Here is a 19236-nt window from a genome sequence, read left to right on the forward strand (position 1 = left end):
TCATGAGGTGGCCAAAGTATTGGAGCCTCAGCTTCAGGATCTGTCCTTCCAGTGAGCACTCAGGGCTGATTTCCTTAAGAATGGAGAGGTTTGATCTTCTTGCAGTCCATGGGACTCTCGAGAGTCTCCTCCAGCACCATAATTCAAAAGCACCAATTCTTCGGCGATCAGCCTTCTTTATGGTCCAGCTCCCACGTCCATACATCACTACTGGGGAAACCATAGCTTTAACTATACGGACAGAAAGTTAAGAAGTCCTTGGGACAAAGTTTAAAACCTGTGAAGGCACCAAGAATGCTGTTGAACTCACAGGAGAACAGCTTTCCCCCAGTGCCATGCATACTTTTGCAAACTTCTGTCGTGTTGCCTCTTTATCGCCTTTTCTCTAAACTTTTTTTTTTTTAAAAAAAGCACGAAACGCTGCAACCTTCGAAGCATTTCCCCCGCCCAAAGAATTCTGGGCGCTGTAGTTTGTGAAGGGCAGCCGACCATTGTAATTCTGCGAGGGGTGAACTACACGCCCCAGAATCCCTTGCGAGAAAGCCTGCCCTTCGAACGCGCTTTAAAGGGATGGCGTCGGGTGGCTAGTCCGCAGGAAGGCTGCGGGCCGCTGACGCCCCCTTGCGACTGTAAGGAGACCCCAGGGGTCCCTCCCACGCCCGGGGAGCGGGGGGCGTGTGCCGCATCGGAGCACCGAGATCCGCCCCAAAGCGTGGCGGCGGCGGCGCCTCCTCTTCCCTCCTCTCGTCCGGGTCTTGCTGGAGCCGCGGGAGAGAGCGAAGATGGCGACGTGGGCGTGCGGGATGCCGGCGAGGCGCTTGCTGCTGCTGGCGGCGCTGCGGGGCGGAGACCCTTGCCTGGCCCGCGGCAGCGGCGGGGGCCGGTGAGCAGCTTGCCCTCCCCTCCCCTCCCCACCCGGAGCCCCCCCCCCCCGATGCTGTCTTGCGCACTTCTCCATGCCCAAAGTCTTGCGCCTTTGCTTGCGCCACGGGCGCTTCCCGGGTAGCAAAGGGTTAATCTCCAGCAGGCTGGGGGTGGGGGGAGATCAAGCCTTCCTTAGGATCGCAACAAACCCGGGAGGAAGGAAAAGGATCGTTTTCACTTTGCGCCCTTGGAGGGCTGGTGAGGCCTTGGAAGCTCTTAAAACGCAGTGGACTTTGGGGTCGTATCCAACATTGGGGTCCTACTCCTAGGAAGCCCATTGAAATGAATGGACGTTACTTAACCTAGTGCCATGAACTTCAAAGGGCCTGCTCTTGACTTGGTTGGATGCAACACTGTTTTAAAATGCTCGTTTGCTAGATTCTTGCAAGTTTTGAGAGTCTTCTCTTTTTCCCTTCTCCTGTCCGTCATGGATGCTTTAGCTAAGGTTCCTGCATTGCAGGGGGTTGGACTAGACGCCCCTTGGGTCCCTTCCAACTCCTAAGATTCTATGACGCCTTAGGCGGCAAAGCTAATCCCATTGACCTGCAAGTAAGCCCCACTGAATCCAGCAGGATTTTTGTCTGAGTAGATGGACCTATTAGGCTTGTGCTGTAAGTAACAAATTATTTGGAAAGCTGGAATTTTGGACTAGAGATTAGCTACCAGCCCTTGGCTAACAGGTCAGTCTTCTCCAACTTGGTGCCTTCCAGCAGTTTTGGACTCCCAGCTGCCACCAACCCCAGCATCTTATAGCTGGAGGGCACCAGGTTGGGGAACACTGGTGCCCATGTTCACATAGTCACAGCCCCTGAAGGGGCCGGTGGGAATCCTGTGGAGTTAGCAGTGCCTCCCTGATGGATTGTTTGCCATCTATTTTCTGAAGTTAATGAATGACCAGCGTTGGTGCAAAGGTCTTGGCTGCAAAGAAAGGGTCTCTCTCTCTCTTTATTTATCTAGTTGCCATCTTAGATAAGAGCAGAATATTAGATCCATATCATTGGCTGGAGTGGAATGGTACCCATTGCTCGGTAGAGCTGTGTTCTAGAGAAGCCGTTCATTTTTTATTTCGCAGCTTCTGCAGATAGATATTTTATTTTTACGTGGGGAGAGCTTAAGAGAGAGAAGCTTGATCAGAATTTCTATATAACCATATTTGTACCGTAAACTTCACTTTCATGTCAGTTATCAATACAAAGAACCTTATGAGGTAGTTCTGTATTATTAGTCTCCATCTCCAAGATTTTTTTGGGAGGCGGTTAAGAGGTGAAATGTGGGGTCTGTCCTGATTCACATTTCATTCTATTTCACAAGATCTATATACGGATGGATTGTAATAACAACTCAAAGCAGTTTGCAAAAAGTTAAAATTACCATTTTAAAAAGTTTAAAATAGCTGTTTTAAAATAATTTTAAAATCATCAATAAGGTAAAAAGCAGATTAAAACAGATGCTGACATTCTGCATGTCTGGATAGGCTTGCCTTGTTCCCATTTTACAGCTGGGAATGAAGCATGGAGCAAGCTGGTATGCGAAACTAAAGTACCGTATTTTTCGGACCATAGGAGGGGGAGAACAGGGGGAAAAAAGCTCCCCCTCTCTGCTCAGCGCCCCTTCAGCGAAGCGGCAGGAACTCCCACTGCGCTCCAAAGGCTTGGGGATAGCCGCCTGAAGCCCCCGGAGCGCGGGGGGAGCTCTCCTGCGCTTCGGAGGCTTCGCGTTGCTATCGCTGAAGCCAAGGAGCCTGCATTCGCTCCATAAGACGCACACACATTTCCCCTTAATTTTTGAAGGGGAAAAAGTGTGTGTTATAGAGCGAAAAATACGGTAAACCAGTAGCATAGTTTTCAAGCTGCAAAATGCTCCATTCGTCCTCCAGCAGCTCATTTTTTAAGAGCCCATGCGAACTGATGCAGAATTATCCACAACACAAGGGCATAATAACTTAAAACAAGGAAGGCTACTTGCTTCAGAACCCTTATGCTGATTATGCAGGGACTGAAACTCATTATTGACCTTTGAGAAGTAATGAATTGACATTCGTCCTGTTCCTTGGTCACCTGGAGATCATGTCTCACTTGCCATAGGCAACCAGGCGAGTAGCAATTCAGAAACCTGGTCCAGATGTTTTGCTGCGAAGGCTGCTACCTCCTCTTTTCTTTTGTGGGTTGCCTTTCTGACACCTGCATTTTCTTTCAGGGACTACTCCAAAGACCACGAAAGCAGCTGGTTCCGTTCCCTCTTCGTCCACAAAGTGGACCCCCGAAAGGATGCCCATTCCAACCTCCTGTCAAAGAAAGAGACCAACCACTTGTACAAGATACAGTGTGAGCCGCCACCCCACTTGTCCCTAAACTTGCTTTCCCCTCTGCTCTTGTCATAAGCCTCTGTGTTGCTTTCTGCACGGGTGAGGGCCAAGGGCTGGTCCGCGGGTAAGGACTGTAAGCAGCAGCAGCAAACTTCGCGTCTTCTGTTCAGCAGAGCAGCTTGGGGAGGTGGGTGATCGACAAAGAGCCTTCCATGCTTTGCGTAAAAACCTTGGAACCTTCTTGGTGCAGAACCTTGGCTTTCTGAAAACTTTTTAATATATATTTTAAAAAAATATTATTTTGCTTTCTCACATACAAGAAACATAATTCAAAATACAGTCGTACCTTGGAAGCCGAACGCCTTGCCAGTTGAACGTTTTGGCTCCCGAATGCTGCAATAGTAAGTGTTCCGGTTTGCAAACGTTCTTTGGAAGCCGAACGTCCGACGTGGCTTACGTGGCTTCTGATTGCATGCAGGAAGCTCCTGCAGCCAATCAGAAGCCGCGTCTTGGTTGCCGAACGTTTTGGAAGTCGAACGGACTCCGTTCGGCTTCCAAGGTATGACTGTACAATAACCAACAGCAATACCAGCTGGCGTGTTATTTCTTGGAAACAAAGTATAGTGGCAGCTTAAAGCTGGAACCACTGCTTGGAAGAAGTTTATAATGCATATAATCATCATCATCATAATTTATTATTTATACCCCACCCATCTGGCTGGGCTTCCCCAGCCATTCTGGGCAGCTTCCAACAAAATAGTAAAATACAATAGTGTGTCAAACATTAAAAGCTTCCCTAAACAGGGCTGCCTTCATATGTCTTCTAAAAGTCAGGTAGTTGTTGTTCTCTTTGACATCTTCTTGGAGGGATTCCACAGGGAGGGCGCCACCACTGAGAAGGCCCTCTGCCTGGTTCCCTGTAACTTGGCTTCTTGCAGGGAGGGAACCGCCAAAAGGCCCTCTGAGCTGGACCTCAGTGGAACGACGGGAGTGGAGACGCTCCTTCAGGTATACTGGACCGAGGCCGTTTAGGGCTTTAAAGGTCAGCACCAACACTTTGAATTGTGCTCGGAAACGTACTGGGATAGGTCTTTCAAGACCGGTGTTATGTGGTCTTGGCGGCCGCTCCCAGTCACCAGTCTAGCTGCCACATTCTGGATTAGTTGTAGTTTCCGGGTCATCTTCAAAGGTAGCCCCACATAGAGCGCATTGCAGTGGTCCAAGCGGGAGATAACCAGGGCATGCACCACTCTGGCGAGACAGTCCGTGAGCAGGTAGGGTCTTAGCCTGTGTACCAGATGGAGCTGATAAACAGCTGCCCTGGACACAGAATTGACCTACACCTCCATGGACAGCTGTGAGTCCGAAATGACTCCCAGGTTGCACACCTGGGTCTTCAGGGGCACAGTTACCCCATTCAGAACCAGGGGGTCCTCCACACCCGCCCGCCTCCTGTCCCCCCAAAACAGTACTTCTGTCTTGTCAGGATTCATCCTCATCTAGAAAGTCCAATTAGGTCTCTCCAGATGTTTCTCTGGATCTGGGGAGACTGTCTCAATTGATGGTCTCATCTCAAATGGGAGATGAATAGATGTCAGGTGTTGTAAAAGGATGAAGGAGAAAACGCTTAATATTAAGGCATTGGTTGCGGAGCAAGTCAAGTTTATCAACCTCATGATTACAGAAGCTACGTTGACAATCTCTGTTGTCTGTGATATAGTGACTTCTTGCTGCCTGCTTCTAACCAATCTCCTATCGGCGTCCACGGCAGACTTACTCAAACCACCCTCCCACCGCCCAAGCTGTTCCTTGCTTCCAAGAAGTTCCAAATTCTGTGCAAGATGCAAATAATAAACAAACAGGCAAACAGACATTCAGAATTATGTGTGCTGGTTAGGCAGGAATAATGCACACAGAATAATCTTCAAATATCTGAAGGCCTGTCACATGGAGCAAGCTGTTTTTCTGCTGCTCCAGAGAGATAGGACCCGAACCAATGGATTCAAACAACAAGGAGGAAGATTCTGATGGAGCGTTCAGAAGAACTTTTGAGTTGTTTGACAGTGGAATGGGCTCCGTTGGAAGGTCGTGGCCTCCCCTTCATTTGAGGTTTTTAAACAGGGGTGGGATTGCCATCTGTCAGATTTTTTAGCCATGATTCCTGTCTCGCAGGGGGTTGGACTAGATGACCCTTGGGTGCCTTCCACCTCTACAGTTCTAGGATTCCATTTCAAAAATAAAAACACCCTGTTGCCGTTACTTGAGAATTTGAGAATAGAATCTGGATTCTTGATGCGTCTTTTATCTGGACAGAATACTCCTTGCTTCAGGAAATGTATTATTATTTCTTTGGTGCAGAATGCTTGCTGTGGGGCAGCCACGAGTTTCCCTGCTAGCTCACCAGGGGAACGAGTTGGTCCTGTTCAAGGAGACTGTTTTGCTGCAGGCTTCCTCTGCTCTTCCTCCCTCCCTCTTATTTTGCATTTGATGTTCAGCCAAACGCAACTGTTTTCTTTGTATTTTCAGTCCACAATGTGAAACCTGAGTGCCTGGATGCCTATAACAGCCTGACGTAAGTCTCTCCCGCTGTCGGGAATTCTGAGATTGAGAAGAGAGGTTTTTAAAAAGGCCTAACGACAGTATAGTGAAATTCAGTAATAAAATTCCACAAGCGGGAATTTTACTGCAATGCTTAGGGAGCCGTCCAGTACCTACTCCATCTTCCCGGAGACTCCATTCCTTTTAAAGTATTTATTTATTTATTTGGTTTTTCAAATTAAAATTTTACAGAGATACATAAAGCGTAAATCTTAAAAACAAGAGTCCAAGGAATCTCCTGGACTTCCATCCTCCCCTTTGTGGGTCCTATTATTAATCATTTCCTTTGGCATCTTTTAGGTTGATCCAAATCTTTTACCTCTTCCATTATGTCCAAAATTCACCCTTATTCGCTACAAGTGATATTCCAGTCCTACTAACAATTTTAACTGTTTACAGGGGTCTTTAAGATATGTTACAAATTTTCCCCATTCCTTATTAAAATTTTGGTCTTCCTGATTTCTGATTCTTATCCAGTCATTTTAGCCATTTCAGCATAGTCCATCAGCTTCACCTGCCATTCATTTCTGGTAGGAACTTTATATTCTTTCCATTTCTGGGCCCCCAGACACTCCATTCCATCCATTCTGTCCTTTCCAGATCCAGTGGTACCTCAGGATGCGATCGGGATCCGTTCCGGAGCCCCGTTCGCATCCTGAAGCAAACGCAACCTGCAACTATGCGTGCTGCGATATGTCACTTCTGCGCATGCGCGTGACGTCATTTTGACCGTCTGGGCATGCACAAGCAGCAAAACCCGGAAGTAACACATTTTGTTACTTCCGGGTTGCCGCAGAGCGCAACCCAAAAGCACTCAGCCTGAAGCAACTTCAACCTGAGGTATGACTGTACTGCATTCTGCTCCCCGCCCCCAAGTTTTCCTTAAAATAAAAAGAAGACAGCATTTGTTTAAAAGTACAGTGGTACCTCTGCTTATGTACTTAATTCGTTCCGGAGGTCCGTTATTAACCTGAAACTGTTCTTAACCTGAAGCACCACTTTAGCTAATGGGGCCTCCCACTGCTGCCGCGCCGCCAGAGCACGATTTCTGTTCTCATCCTGAGGCAAAGTTCTTAACCTGAGGTACTGTTTCTGGGTTAGCGGAGTCTGTAACCTGAAGCGTATGTAACCTGAAGCGTATGTAACCCGAGGTACCACTGTATAGTGTGTTCTCAGCCTTGGAAGGGGCTCCCCCTGTTTTTAGAGGCAGGGGATGTGTGTAAGGAGGAACATAATTTAAAATATAATAAACAACAACAATAGCTAGAGGTGTATTAAATTGTGTGGAGAGAGAGAGAGAGAGACACTTTTCATCTTTTCATAATACTAGGTCCTCCTGTGAAGGCACCTGCCTGATATCAACAGGCAGGAAGTTCCAAAGTGTAGGAACTTTGGGGAATTATAGGGACAGAACTACCCAAACTGTATAGAAATTTATTCATGTATGCGACTACAGTGGCAAGAATGTTACTTGTCCCAAAAATGGAAAGAAGAAGTAGTCCCAGAGAAAGAAGAATGGGTACAAAAACTCATGGAATATGCAGAAATGGCAAAACTTACCAGGAAAAATAAGGAATAAGGATAACAAACTTTTTATAAAACAATGGAAATGGTTTATTGAATATTTACAAACAGATAATAAGAACATTGGCAGGATTATTGTAATCTGCAGTTTTATAAGAGTATATGTTTAAAGTAGATGAGTAAATTAAGTTAATTTGGAATATGGGGGGGGGTAATTTAAGCAACCGCAGAAAGGGAGGAAGGAAGTCAAGTCTTGAAATGTTCAAATGATTGTAAAATTATTGAAATGTATAAAACTGAAAATCACAAAAAAACCCAAAAGTGTAGGTGCCACCACACTAAAATTTCAAGTTTTTATGAATGTGGAGCAGGCATTATGTAGTACTTGTAACAGTGCCAGTTCTGCTGGTCAAAGTGGTTGTGGGGACATATGTGGATTAACGTGATGCCATAGGCATTGTTATTAATAATTGCTGCTAATAATAAATGTGAGCTTTGGCTATACCCACCTTGTCTGTCGTTTCCATGTCTGTTTTGCAGGGAGCAGGTACTTCCAAAGCTGCACTCGGACTCGGACTACCCCTGCGACTTGGTTGGCAACTGGAATACTTGGTATGGTGAACAGGACCAGGCAGGTGAGGGGGCAGGGCCAACCATGCAGGGTGGGTTTAGGGGCCTTCGAGTTCTGCCTTGACAGGACGTTCACGGCATACGACTCGGGGAGCCATAGCGATTCAGCCCTTTCTCCCTTTCCATCTTTAAAACAAACAAACCCCTAATCCATGGGTAGGCCTGGGGGCCGGATCTGGCCCAATAGCCACCTAAATCCGGCCCGTGGACGGTCTGGGAATCAGCGTGTTTTTACATGAGTAGAATGTGTGCTTTTATTTAAAATGCACCTCCGGGTTTTTTGTGGGGCCTGCCTGGTGTTTTTACATGAGTAGAATGTGTGCTTTTATTTAAAATGCATCTCTGGGTTATTTATGGGGCCTGCCTGGTGTTTTTACATGAGTAGAATGTGTGCTTTTATTTAAAATGCATCTCTGGGTTATTTGTGGGGCTTAGGAATTCGTTCATTCCCCCCCCCCCAAAAAAATATAGTCCGGCCCCTCACAAGGTCTGAGGGACAGTGGACCGGCCCCCTACTGAAAAGGTTTGCTTACCTCTGCTGTCGTAATCCATTAGCCGCTGCCTCTAATCAGAACCTCCATGTGCAAGAGCAGTACATCCACAACTACTAGATGCTGTGTGCATTCCCTAAGGAGGCCCTCGAGATTCAGCCCTTCCTCCTCGCAATAAAAAAGGGAATTTCAGGACTAGATCAGCCACAATCGCCTTCTGTGTGCAAAACGGATGCTCTAGCAGTGAGCCACGTGGGTGTTAGCTTTCAGTTGGAGTTTGCAAAGATTTGAGGCTCTCCTCTTCTTGTCCCAGTGCACCTCTGGCGATTTACCGGTGGCTACCCGGCCCTTGTGGACTGCATGAACAAGCTGAAACAGAACCAGGTACCAAGCACAGGTCTCTCTTCTTCTCCAGATGTAATGCTTGTTGAGAAAACACCAGGGAACTGCGTCTTTCTCTCCAAAGCGCCCCACGGGATGATTCATCACCCTTCTGTCCTGAGTCGCTACTGCGACATATATCCGAAGATATATGCACACACAAACATAACAGAGTTCAAAGCAGAAGCTGGACTTGAGGTGTAGAATTGTAAGCTTAAACGGCCTCGGTCCTGTATACCTGAAGGAGCGTCTCCACCCCCATTGTTCAGCCCGGACACTGAGATCCAGCGCTGAGGGCCTCCAGGCGGTTCCCTCATTGCGAGAAGCGAGGTTACAGGGAACCAGACAGAGGGCCTTCTCGGTGGTGGCGCCCACCCTGTGGAACACCCTCCCTTCAGATGTGAAGGAAATAAGCAGCTATCCTATCTTTAAAAGACATCTGAAGGCAGCCCTGTTCAGGGAAGTTTTTAATATTTAACGCTGTACTGTTTTTAACACTTGATTGGGAGCCGCCCAGAGTGGCTGGGGAAACTCTTTTTTAAAAAAAATAATATTTATTGAAGTTTCCATTAAGAACATATAAGAACAAAACAACAACAATAAAAACAAACATAAACAAAAACAAGTATAATTTCAAACCTTATTTTCTCAACCTACTTTCCCCGACTCCCTCATACCTCCCCGTTCTGTATTCTATTTTCATTATCCAGTCAGTAAATCCATTCCCTTATTTACCAAAGTTTTTTGACAATTCCATTCCTTTTCTTAATTAGATCCTCTGAACACCGTATTATTTTCCAACCCATGTCTTTCTAACCTTCATTAATTTTATAATACTTATCAAGATAATCTTTAAATTTCTTCCAATCTTCTTCCACTGTCTCTTTCTCCTGGTCTCGGATTCTGCCCGTCATCTCTGCCAGTCCCATGTAGTCTATCATTTTCATCTGCCATTCTTCCAAGGTGGGTAGCTCTGGTGTCTTCCAATACTTTGCAATAAGAATCCTTGCTGCTGTTGTAGCATACATAAACAAAGTTCTATCCTTCTTTAACACCACATGGCTGACCATGCCCAGGAGAAAGGCCTCTGGTTTCTTCAAGAAGGTATATTTAAATACCTTTTTCATTTCATTATATATCATTTCCCAGAAAGCCTTAATCCTTGGGCATGTCCACCAAAGGTGAAAGAATGTTCCTTCAGTTTCTTTGCATTTCCAACATTTATTATCGGGCAAATGATAGATTTTTGCCAGTTTGGCTGGGGTCATGTACCACCTGTAGATCATTTTCATAATATTTTCTCTTAAGGCATTGCATGCCGTAAATTTCATCCCGGTGGTCCATAACTTTTCCCAGTCAACAAACAAAATGTTATGACCAATATCCTGTGCCCACTTAATCATTGCAGATTTAACAGTTTCATCTTGTGTGTTCCATTTCAACAGCAGATTGTACATTCTTGACAAGTTCTTAGTATTGGGTTCTAACAGTTCAGTCTCTAACTTTGATTTTTCCACCTGGAAGCCAATTTTCCTATCCATCTTATAGACTTCCAACAATTGATAATAGTGAAGCCAATCTCGGACCTTACCTTTTAATTTCTCAAAACTCTGCAGTTTCAGTTTATCACCCTCCTGTTCCAAAATTTCCCAATATTTCGGCCATGTACATTCCATATTAAGCTTTTTTACTGCTTTGGCCTCCATAGGCGAAGGCCACCTTGGGGTTTTATTTTCCAGTAGATCTTTATATCTAATCCAAACATTGTACAATGCCTTTCTGATAATATGACTTTTAAAACCTTTATGAGCCTTAACCTTGTCATACCATAGATATGCATGCCACCCAAAAACATTATTAAAACCTTCCAAATCCAAAATATCTGTGTTCTCAAGACGCAGCCAATCCTTCAACCAGCAGAAAGCTGCTGATTCATAATAAAGTTTCAAGTCTGGCAGGGCAAATCCCCCTCTTTCCTTTGCATCAGTTAAAATCTTAAATTTTATTCTGGGTTTTTTGCCCTGCCAAATAAATTTAGAAATATCACGCTGCCATCCCTTGAAACACTCCATCTTATCAATAATTTGCAGTGTTTGGAATAAAAATAACATTTTAGGCAATTCTACCTGACAAGGAAAGCTTCAGGTTTGACCAAATTTCCAAATCTTTTTTCACCTGGTTCCAACATTTCTCATAGGCTGGGGAAACTCAGCCAAATGGGCTGGGTATAAATAATAAATTATTATTATTATCGCTATTACTATTTTTACTATTATTATTATTATTATGTACAAGATCAAGTGTTACAGAACAAAGGAATCATGGCTCCTCTCTCCTTCTCATCCGAGAGAGAACAGAAAATGCAATAGCACAACGTAACGGAACAGTGTAAACTGAACTTCCGTTCTCATGACTCCCAACACTGTGGAATGTCAACACAGACATGTGAGGAAAACTATCACACATCAGCAGCGATGGAGGAACGATTCTCAACGCTTCTGTCAAGAGGACAGTGCCACTGCCAGGCCACATCTGGTCTCTGTAGCAAAGAGCCAGCGGCAATCTTAATGGCATAGTTAGGTAGACAAGGCGATGCCTTCCAGATGTTGGGGGTCCCCAGCTCCCATTGGCCCAGCCAGCACGGCCCTCGATCAAGAATGATGGGACATCTGGAACCTGCCTACATAGGAAGGCTGCCTTGAACTGAGTCAGACCCTTGGTCCATCGAACGTAATGTTGTATACTCTGACTGGCAGCAGCTCTCCAGGGTTTCAGAGAGGGAGTTTCTCTCAGCCTAACATGGAGATGTTCTGGGACCTTCTGCATACATAGCAGATGCTCTACCACTGAGTTGCGGCCCTACAACATTGGTTACTCTCTGGGTAGAGTGTTAGGCTTGTGCCTCTGATCCCTGGTTCAAGTCCCTGGCTAACTATAATAATTTATTTTTTATATCCCACCCATCTGGCTGAGTTTCCCCAGCCAATCTGGGTAGCTCCCAACAGAATTAAAAGCACAATAAAACATCAATCATTAAAAATGTCCTGATACAGGGCTGCCTTCTGACATCTTCTAAAAGTCAGATTTATTTCTTGACATCTGATCGGAGGGCGTTCCGCAGGGCAGGCGCCACTACCAAAAGGCCCTCTGCTTGGTTCCCTGTAACCTCACTTCTTGCACTGAGAGAACTGCCAGTAGGCCCTCGGAGCTGAACCTCAGTGTCTGGGCTGAACGCTGGAGAACGCAGGCTCCTTCAGGTATACTGGGCCAAGGCCGTTTAGGGCTTTAAAGGTCAGCACCAACACTTTGAATTGTGCTCGGAAATGTACTGGGAGCCAATGTAGGTCTTTCAGGACCGGTGTTACGCGGGCTCGGCAGCCATACCCATCCAGCTGCCGCATTCTGCATTAGTTGCAGTTTCCAGGTCACCTTCAAATTGTGGCTGGGATAACCCAAACAGTAACCATCCGACATATAAGTACTGTCAACATACGACTTTCAGGTCAATGAGGACTAGAAACTCACTTGAAAGAACCACATCCCATGCTTACACAGCACAACACTAGCCCACTCTCTTCAATCATGTCCCCCCCTCCATGGAAAGTACTGACAGCCCACAGCTAAGTGCCCAAGTGACCCTTCTGATCTTTCCCCTCTCCAGGAGTACCTGGAATTCCGGAAGGAGAGGAGCAAAATGCTGTTGTCCCGAAGAAACCAGCTGCTCTTGGAGTTCAGCTTTTGGAATGAGCCTTTGCCACGACCTGGGCCCAATATCTATGAACTGAGGACGTACAAGCTGAAAGTGAGTTCTGGGGGGTGGAATCTTGGGAAGGGGACGGATGTTACGGCTCAGGATACTAATATCTCCTGGAACATTTCTGCCAATATGAAATCTGCACGGGCCCTCGGATCATCTGACACCCTTCTGGGAAAGCATATGGTCAGCGAGGCAATTGAGCAGTTTGTTGGACCTTGCATTCTCAGCAGAATTTGAGTTCTTATCAGGCATATCGGGATAGTTGAAGTCTCCTATGACTACTGTATCCCTCCATTTTGAATGTTTCGTAATAATCTGCCCTAGGAAGGCATCATCCAAGTCTTCAGTCTGGCTTGGAGGTCTATAGCAGACCCCCCCCCCCATTGGAAGGTCACTTTTGTTTCGCTCTCCTACAGTTTTTACCCATATACTCTCAATCTGCCTTCCCTGCTCCAGGTCATGGGTCTTTTCACTAGTGTACATGTCCTTTACGTACAATGCATCTCCTCTCCCCTTCCTGTTTGGTCTACAGTGGTACCTTGGGTTAAGTACTTAATTCATTCCGGAGGTCCGTTCTTAACCTGAAACTGTTTTAACCTGAAGCACCACTTTAGCTAATGGGGCCTCCCACTGCTGCCATTGCATCGCCGCACAATTCCTGTTCTCATCCTGAAGCAAAGTTCTTAACCCGAGGTACTATTTCCGGGTTAGCGGAGTCTGTAACTTGAAGCGTATGTAACCTGAAGCATATGTAACCTGAGGTACCACTGTATTCCTTTTGAATAGGTTGTACCCCTCAATTTCTACATTCCAGTCATGAGTCTCATCCCACCAGGTTTTAGTAATGCCTATTAGGTAATATTTTCCATCGTGTATTAAAAGCTCAAATTCGACTTGCTTGTTTCCCATACGCTGTGCATTAGTGTAGAGACAACTGAAACAATGAGTCATTCCGTCCTACTGCTTCCCCCTTGTAGTTTCCCACCCTTTAGTAGGTTTCTGGAGCACCACTTCAGTTTCCTGTGCATCAATGAAGCTATATATAGATACACCCCAAAAATTGAGCTTGGGAAGCTCACCACAACTCTTCGAGAGAGCTTTCCCTGAAGTTTTGCAATCATGACTACAAGCTGTGTACATCACCTCTCCGTTTTGCTTTCAGCCTGGGACCATGATTGAGTGGGGAAATAACTGGTAAGCAGATTTTTCAAATACCTTGAATGTGCCTTTATCCAAAAAATCATTTAAGGGAGGTGGAGCTGCTGGTACAGTGCCTTACAGGACCTTACAAGGAGGAGTAGCTTCCACTGCCCCTTTCAGCAAAAAAAAGATTTCTAAAGCTGAAGGCTTAACCTTGCTTCCTTGGGAGTAGGCCCCACTGAATTTAGAGGGACTTGCCTCTGAGTAGGCGTGGTCAGGATTGCAGATATAAGCAGCACAAAACCAAACCTGTCCTCAGGAAGCCAGCTTTGAGCTTCCACAAATAGTGGTGGATATGTCAATTTCAGCTCCTCGCTTTCCCCAACTTTAAGTACATTTTGCCACATAAGTGGGTTGTTGTTGTTTTTTACTGCTTAGAGATTTTTGGAAATGCTGGTTTCTATGTACTTACAAATACATGTATATTTCAAGTCCTTTAAAAACCCATCAGCTTTTCAGTGCTCATTTCTATTAATACATAGACTTTGCTCATTAGGTAAAAGTGAGAGAGAGAGAGTTTTGCCATTTCCCCTTAAGGCACTGTTTTGTACGTTGCTTTCTGTGCTGCATGCATTTTTGTGCACACAGCGAAGGAGGCAATGCACCCATTGCATAGCTGGGGACCCTGTGCCCCCCCCATGCTGTTGGACTATAGCTCCCATCATCCCTCACTTGGGGCCATGTTGCCTGCTGGCTGGGAGTTGGAGGCCCATAACCTCCGGAGGGCTACACCCCTGAAGTTGTGGGGTAAGTGTAGGTTTGCCATTATCTCTTTGGGCAGGGCAGAAATGGCCAATGATAGCGATTCATTTATAACTTGCTTGTGTCTTGCTCTCTCCCTTGACTGGTGAACAGGGCACGGGCCATTAAATATCGCCAGGAGAACCAGGAAGCTGTGGGCGGCTTCTTCTCACAGATCGGGGAGCTGTACATCGTGCACCACTTGTGGGGTAGGTGGCTGCCCAAATGAGGCTGATGAAAAGTGTTGTAGTCCAAAAGGGACTTAGGCAGCAGTTCTCAACCTGTGGGTCCCCAGATGTTGTTGGACTACAACTCCCATCACCCCTAGCTAGCAAGGCCAGAGCTGAGGGATGATGGGAGTTGTAGTCCAACAACATCTGGTGGTGTTTCCTGCTTGGCAGGGGGTTGGACTCGATGGCCCTTGTGGTCTCTTCCAACTCTATGCTTCTATGATCTGGGGACCCACAGGTTGAGAACAGCTGGTCTCAGGGGAAGACAGCCCTGCACCCTTCTCAAAAAAGCCTGTGGCCATGAGCTCCATTGGGTTACCCCTGAATTGCCTGCCCTTCTTTACATTTCATAGAAACAGAGAATTGTATAGAAGGGGACCACCAAGGGTCATCAAGTCCAGCCCCACTGCCATGCAGGAATCTCAGCTAAAGCATCTATGATAGATGGCCGTCCAACCTCTGCTTGAAAACCTCCCAAGGAAGGAGAGTCCACAACCTCCCGAGGAAGACCGTTCCCCTGTCAAACAGCTCTTAATTGTCAGAAAGTTCTTCCTGATTTTTAGCCGGAATCTCCTTTCTTGTAATTTTAAGCCATTAGTTTGCATCCTGCCCTCCAGAGCTTGTTCCTTCTTCCATGTGACACCCCCCGCCTTGAGTTTTTTGAAGATGGCTATCATATCTCCTCTCTTTTTTTAAAAAAAAAGTTTTGATTAAGAATTTCAACATAGCAAATTATCAAAAACATATCATCTTCATTTCCAACCCCCCCCATTTTTTCCTTCCCCCCCTCCCCAAGGAAAACTGTCCCTCCCACACACCTACACCCCCGACTTTCCTCAGCTCCCCTCTCCGGTTTTTCAACACATATTATTCTCTGCATATTGTAAAATTGTAAAGATCCTTAAATTATCTATCTTTTATGTTAACAATTATAAATTTGTGTATGTTTGTTCAAAACCTTCCAAGGAGTCCAATTCATTTTGTTGTGTTTTTTTAAAGTAATTTGTAAAAAGTTCCCATTCTTCTTTAAAATCACAGTTGTCCTTGTCTCGCAGTTTGTATGTCAATTTTGCCAGTTCCGTATCATATCTCCTCTCAGCCTGCTCTTTTCCAGTCTAGACATACCCGGTTTCCCTCAACTGTTCCTCATAGGGCTTGGTTCCCAGACCCTTAATCATGTCTTGGTTGCCCTTCTCTGCCCCCTTTCCCGCTTGTCAATATCCTTCTTAAATTGTGGTGCCCAGAACTGTGTGGTGTGGTCTGACCAAGGCAGAATAGAGTGGTACTATGACTTCTCTTGGTCTGGACTGTTGATGGAGCCTAGAATAGCGTTAGCTTATTTTGCTGTTGCATCACACTGTTGACTCATGTTAGGTTTGTGGCCTACCAAGACTGCATTAGCTTTTTCTGCTGCTTAGCCTGAGTCAAGCACTTTATGCAGCAGCCGAAAAGCTTCCCACGCCGATGAGCTTTCCTGTGATGTAGTGGTTTGCTGTCGTTCTAGCCTACAGGGACCTGCAGTCTCGAGAGGAGACGAGGAACGCTGCCTGGAGAAAGCGAGGGTGGGATGAGAACGTTTACTATACAGGTGAGGCATCTTTTTCAACGGTGGTGGCTGGTACTCAGGGCTGATGGCTTGCAAGGCAGGAGAGCAACAGCAGGGGGAGCCAGCCCAGAACCAATGACAGGCTTTGGGAATGAGACAGAGATGAGAGCACTTAATTTGCACTCCCTGCCTCAGCTGATCTCTCCTGCATCCACAGAGTCCCTGGCGCTTAGAGAAGCTGTTTTTCTGAACATCCTCTGCAGGAAAAGGCTTTGCCTCCCCCTAATCCTTAGAGTCCCATTTCCAAAATTCTTCTTTTGAGCTTGAAGATGAAATTCAGGAGTTGCTTATCCAGGTGTACCCTCACACCAGGGGTACAGGACTAGATCTGGCCAGTGGACTGAATTCTCCTCCACCCTCCTCCCAGTTTGACAGGCGGCGTAGCCATCCCACCTGTCAATCACCTGGCACCAGGTGACTTGCTTTTGCCCTCGTGGACAGTTAGCTGGTCGGAGGGAGAAGAGGGAGCAAACTGGAAGGAGGAGGTGTCAGAAGCTGAAGATTTAACCGGGTTTAGTGAGGAGGGAGAGTCTGTGACAGAGAGCAGTCCAGAATCAGAGGCAGGAGAGGAGGAGGGCCTAGAGACAGAGAGAAGCCAGGACGTCTCCCTCTCCTGTTGCGACCAGCTTCCCTCTTCCCTGGTCTCCCAGAACCAAAAGAGCCATGAAGAGAGCATAGCAAAGACAGAAAAAGCAGAGAATTCTCAGGTTGTTTGGGAAGGACCTGGGGGAAGAGGAGACTTAGGGAGCTGTGGGGACCTTCGGTCTTCGCAACTGCCTCATCACGGCAAGACCTACTGGGAAGCCTTGCTGTGCTCACTAGACCTGAGCCGTTTTGTCTCTTCAAAGAGTTAACTTCACTGATGTCTTGTGAGTTTCTGCTGGCCTGCTCCCAATGCCCACCCTGGCTTTACCCCTGGGAGAACTCAGTCCTTGGAGAAGTCCTTCTATGAATTGTCAGTGCTTGGTACTGATGTTCTTGGACCAGAGAGCTTGTGTGGGGCTCCCTGTTGAGGGTGAGGGTGGAGAGGGCAGTGGCGGACAGGTTCCTCTGCTCTGTGTCCTTGCCGAGTGACTACCGGGTTTTCCTTTTGCAGTGCCTCTGGTCCGGAGCATGGAATCGCGAATCATGATCCCTTTGAAGATCTCCCCCTTGCAATGATGCTGTCGCCAGGCCCCCTCTCTCTGCACCAAACACACAGAAAGAAATTGAGCTGGCTGTGTTTTCTTCCACCTGGATCCTCTCTGAACTCTTTTCTGACCTTCTCTCCTGTCCCCCATCTTCTCTTGCTGCTTTGTCTGGAGATACCCATCTCCTTGCCTTCCTCCCCCGCCCCATTTCCTTCCAGCCTTTTGGTTTCCAGAAAGTGTGTCAGAATCCTGCTGAGCTCATCTTTTTGACTCTGAATAAGAAGCTTGAAGGCTTGATGTGTTGCCACAGATGGACGACCCAGTCTGTCTTGTTCCGGAGGCTGATGATTCTCTGGATGAAGCTGCTTAGGGGGTGCTGGCTGTTGCTTGCTGTGGCACACACAATTATATTAAGAGTTGTTAAGAGGCGCCTGCTCCCCTCCTAGAACTACAGTTCCCAGAGTTCCCTGGGGGAAGGGATTGATTATTAAACCAATCTGGGAATTGTAGTGCTGGGAGGGGAATAGGGGGTCTTCCTAAGGGTGCTGAGACTTCTCAACAAACCACAGCTCCCAGAAATCATTTGGGGGGGGGGGAGGCATGAAGGTTTAAAGTAATAGCATAGCCCTTTAAGGTGTGGATGCCACCTAAGTGGGTATTGTTGGATTACAAAGGAAATGACTCTTTTCTCCCCACCCCGCAACAGTTCTTATCCTTGGAATAGCCTTTTCGATCGCTGCAAAGGCAGTCTCCAAACCTTTCTAAAAGAAAATAGTTCTACCTTGGAAGTCAGAACGGAATCCGTTCCAGAAGTCTGTTTGACTTCCAAAGTGTTTGACTTCCAAATCGCGGCTTCCGATTGGTAGCAGGAAGCTCCTGCAGACAATCGGAAGCTGCAGAAGCCCTGTCAGACGTTCGGCTTCCAGAAGAACATTTGAAAACCAGAACAGTCTCTTCCGGGTTTTGATCTTTCAGGAGCCAAAATGTCCCAGTTCCAGGTCGTTCAACAACCAAGGTATGACTGTACAGTTGTACCTCGGAAGATAAATGCCTTGCAAGTTGAACGTTTTGTCTCCCAAACGCTGCAAACCTGGAAGTGAGTGTTCCAGTTTGCGAACATTCTTTGGAACCCAAACATCCAACGCAGGTTCTGCAGCTTCCCATTGGCTGCAGGAGCTTCCTGCAGCCAATCGGAAGCCATGCCTTGGTTTCCAAACATTTTGGAAGTCGAATGGACTTCCGGAACGGTTTCCGTTCAGCTTCCGAGGTATGACTATAATGCACAACAGGGTAGCGTTCTCAGGAATGTAATGAATGTGTACTTTGGGTGTGGGGAACCTTTATAACCTGCTGGATGTTGCTGAACTACAACTCCCATGGTCACCCAGCCATGCTTGCTGGAAGTTGTAGTTCTGCAGCCTCTGGAATGCCCAAAGTGTCCTCCTCCTAGCCTGCTTAGCTTGGTCTCTCTGTACGTGCACAGACCGAAAAATCCCTGGTGGTTTAAATGTGGTGGCCCAGCTGTGAGTTAAGAGAGGAGGTGGACAGAGACAAGGTCCTCTCATTGGCACAATGCATCTTGTCTCTTGACCAGTTACCCATCTCTGGGTAGCATAGTGAGGCTGTGCTTCTTCGTAATAAACTATTTTAAGTGCTCTTCTGCCTAGGGACCATGTGAAACAGCCTAGCTGCACACGTAATAAAATATTTAATATACTA

At 46.6% G+C, this 19236-nt stretch overlaps 1 protein-coding gene across 1 annotated transcript; it reads left to right on the plus strand.

Moving 5' to 3' along the window:
* Positions 1–524: 524 nt before the first annotated feature.
* On the plus strand, positions 525–19236 carry NIPSNAP1 (nipsnap homolog 1). The gene is made up of 10 exons (XM_083717635.1): positions 525–883; positions 3121–3248; positions 5756–5801; positions 7892–7986; positions 8786–8856; positions 12515–12655; positions 13773–13804; positions 14666–14760; positions 16286–16369; positions 17484–19236. The coding sequence occupies exons 1-10, from the start codon at positions 783–785 to the stop codon at positions 17546–17548; spliced, it is 858 nt and encodes a 285-aa protein (XP_083573761.1). The 5' UTR covers positions 525–782; the 3' UTR covers positions 17549–19236.

The sequence above is a fragment of the Podarcis gaigeae genome, assembly GCF_964106915.1.
Source record: "Podarcis gaigeae genome assembly, chromosome: 16".
In the NCBI taxonomy this organism is placed as follows: Eukaryota; Metazoa; Chordata; class Lepidosauria; order Squamata; family Lacertidae; genus Podarcis; species Podarcis gaigeae.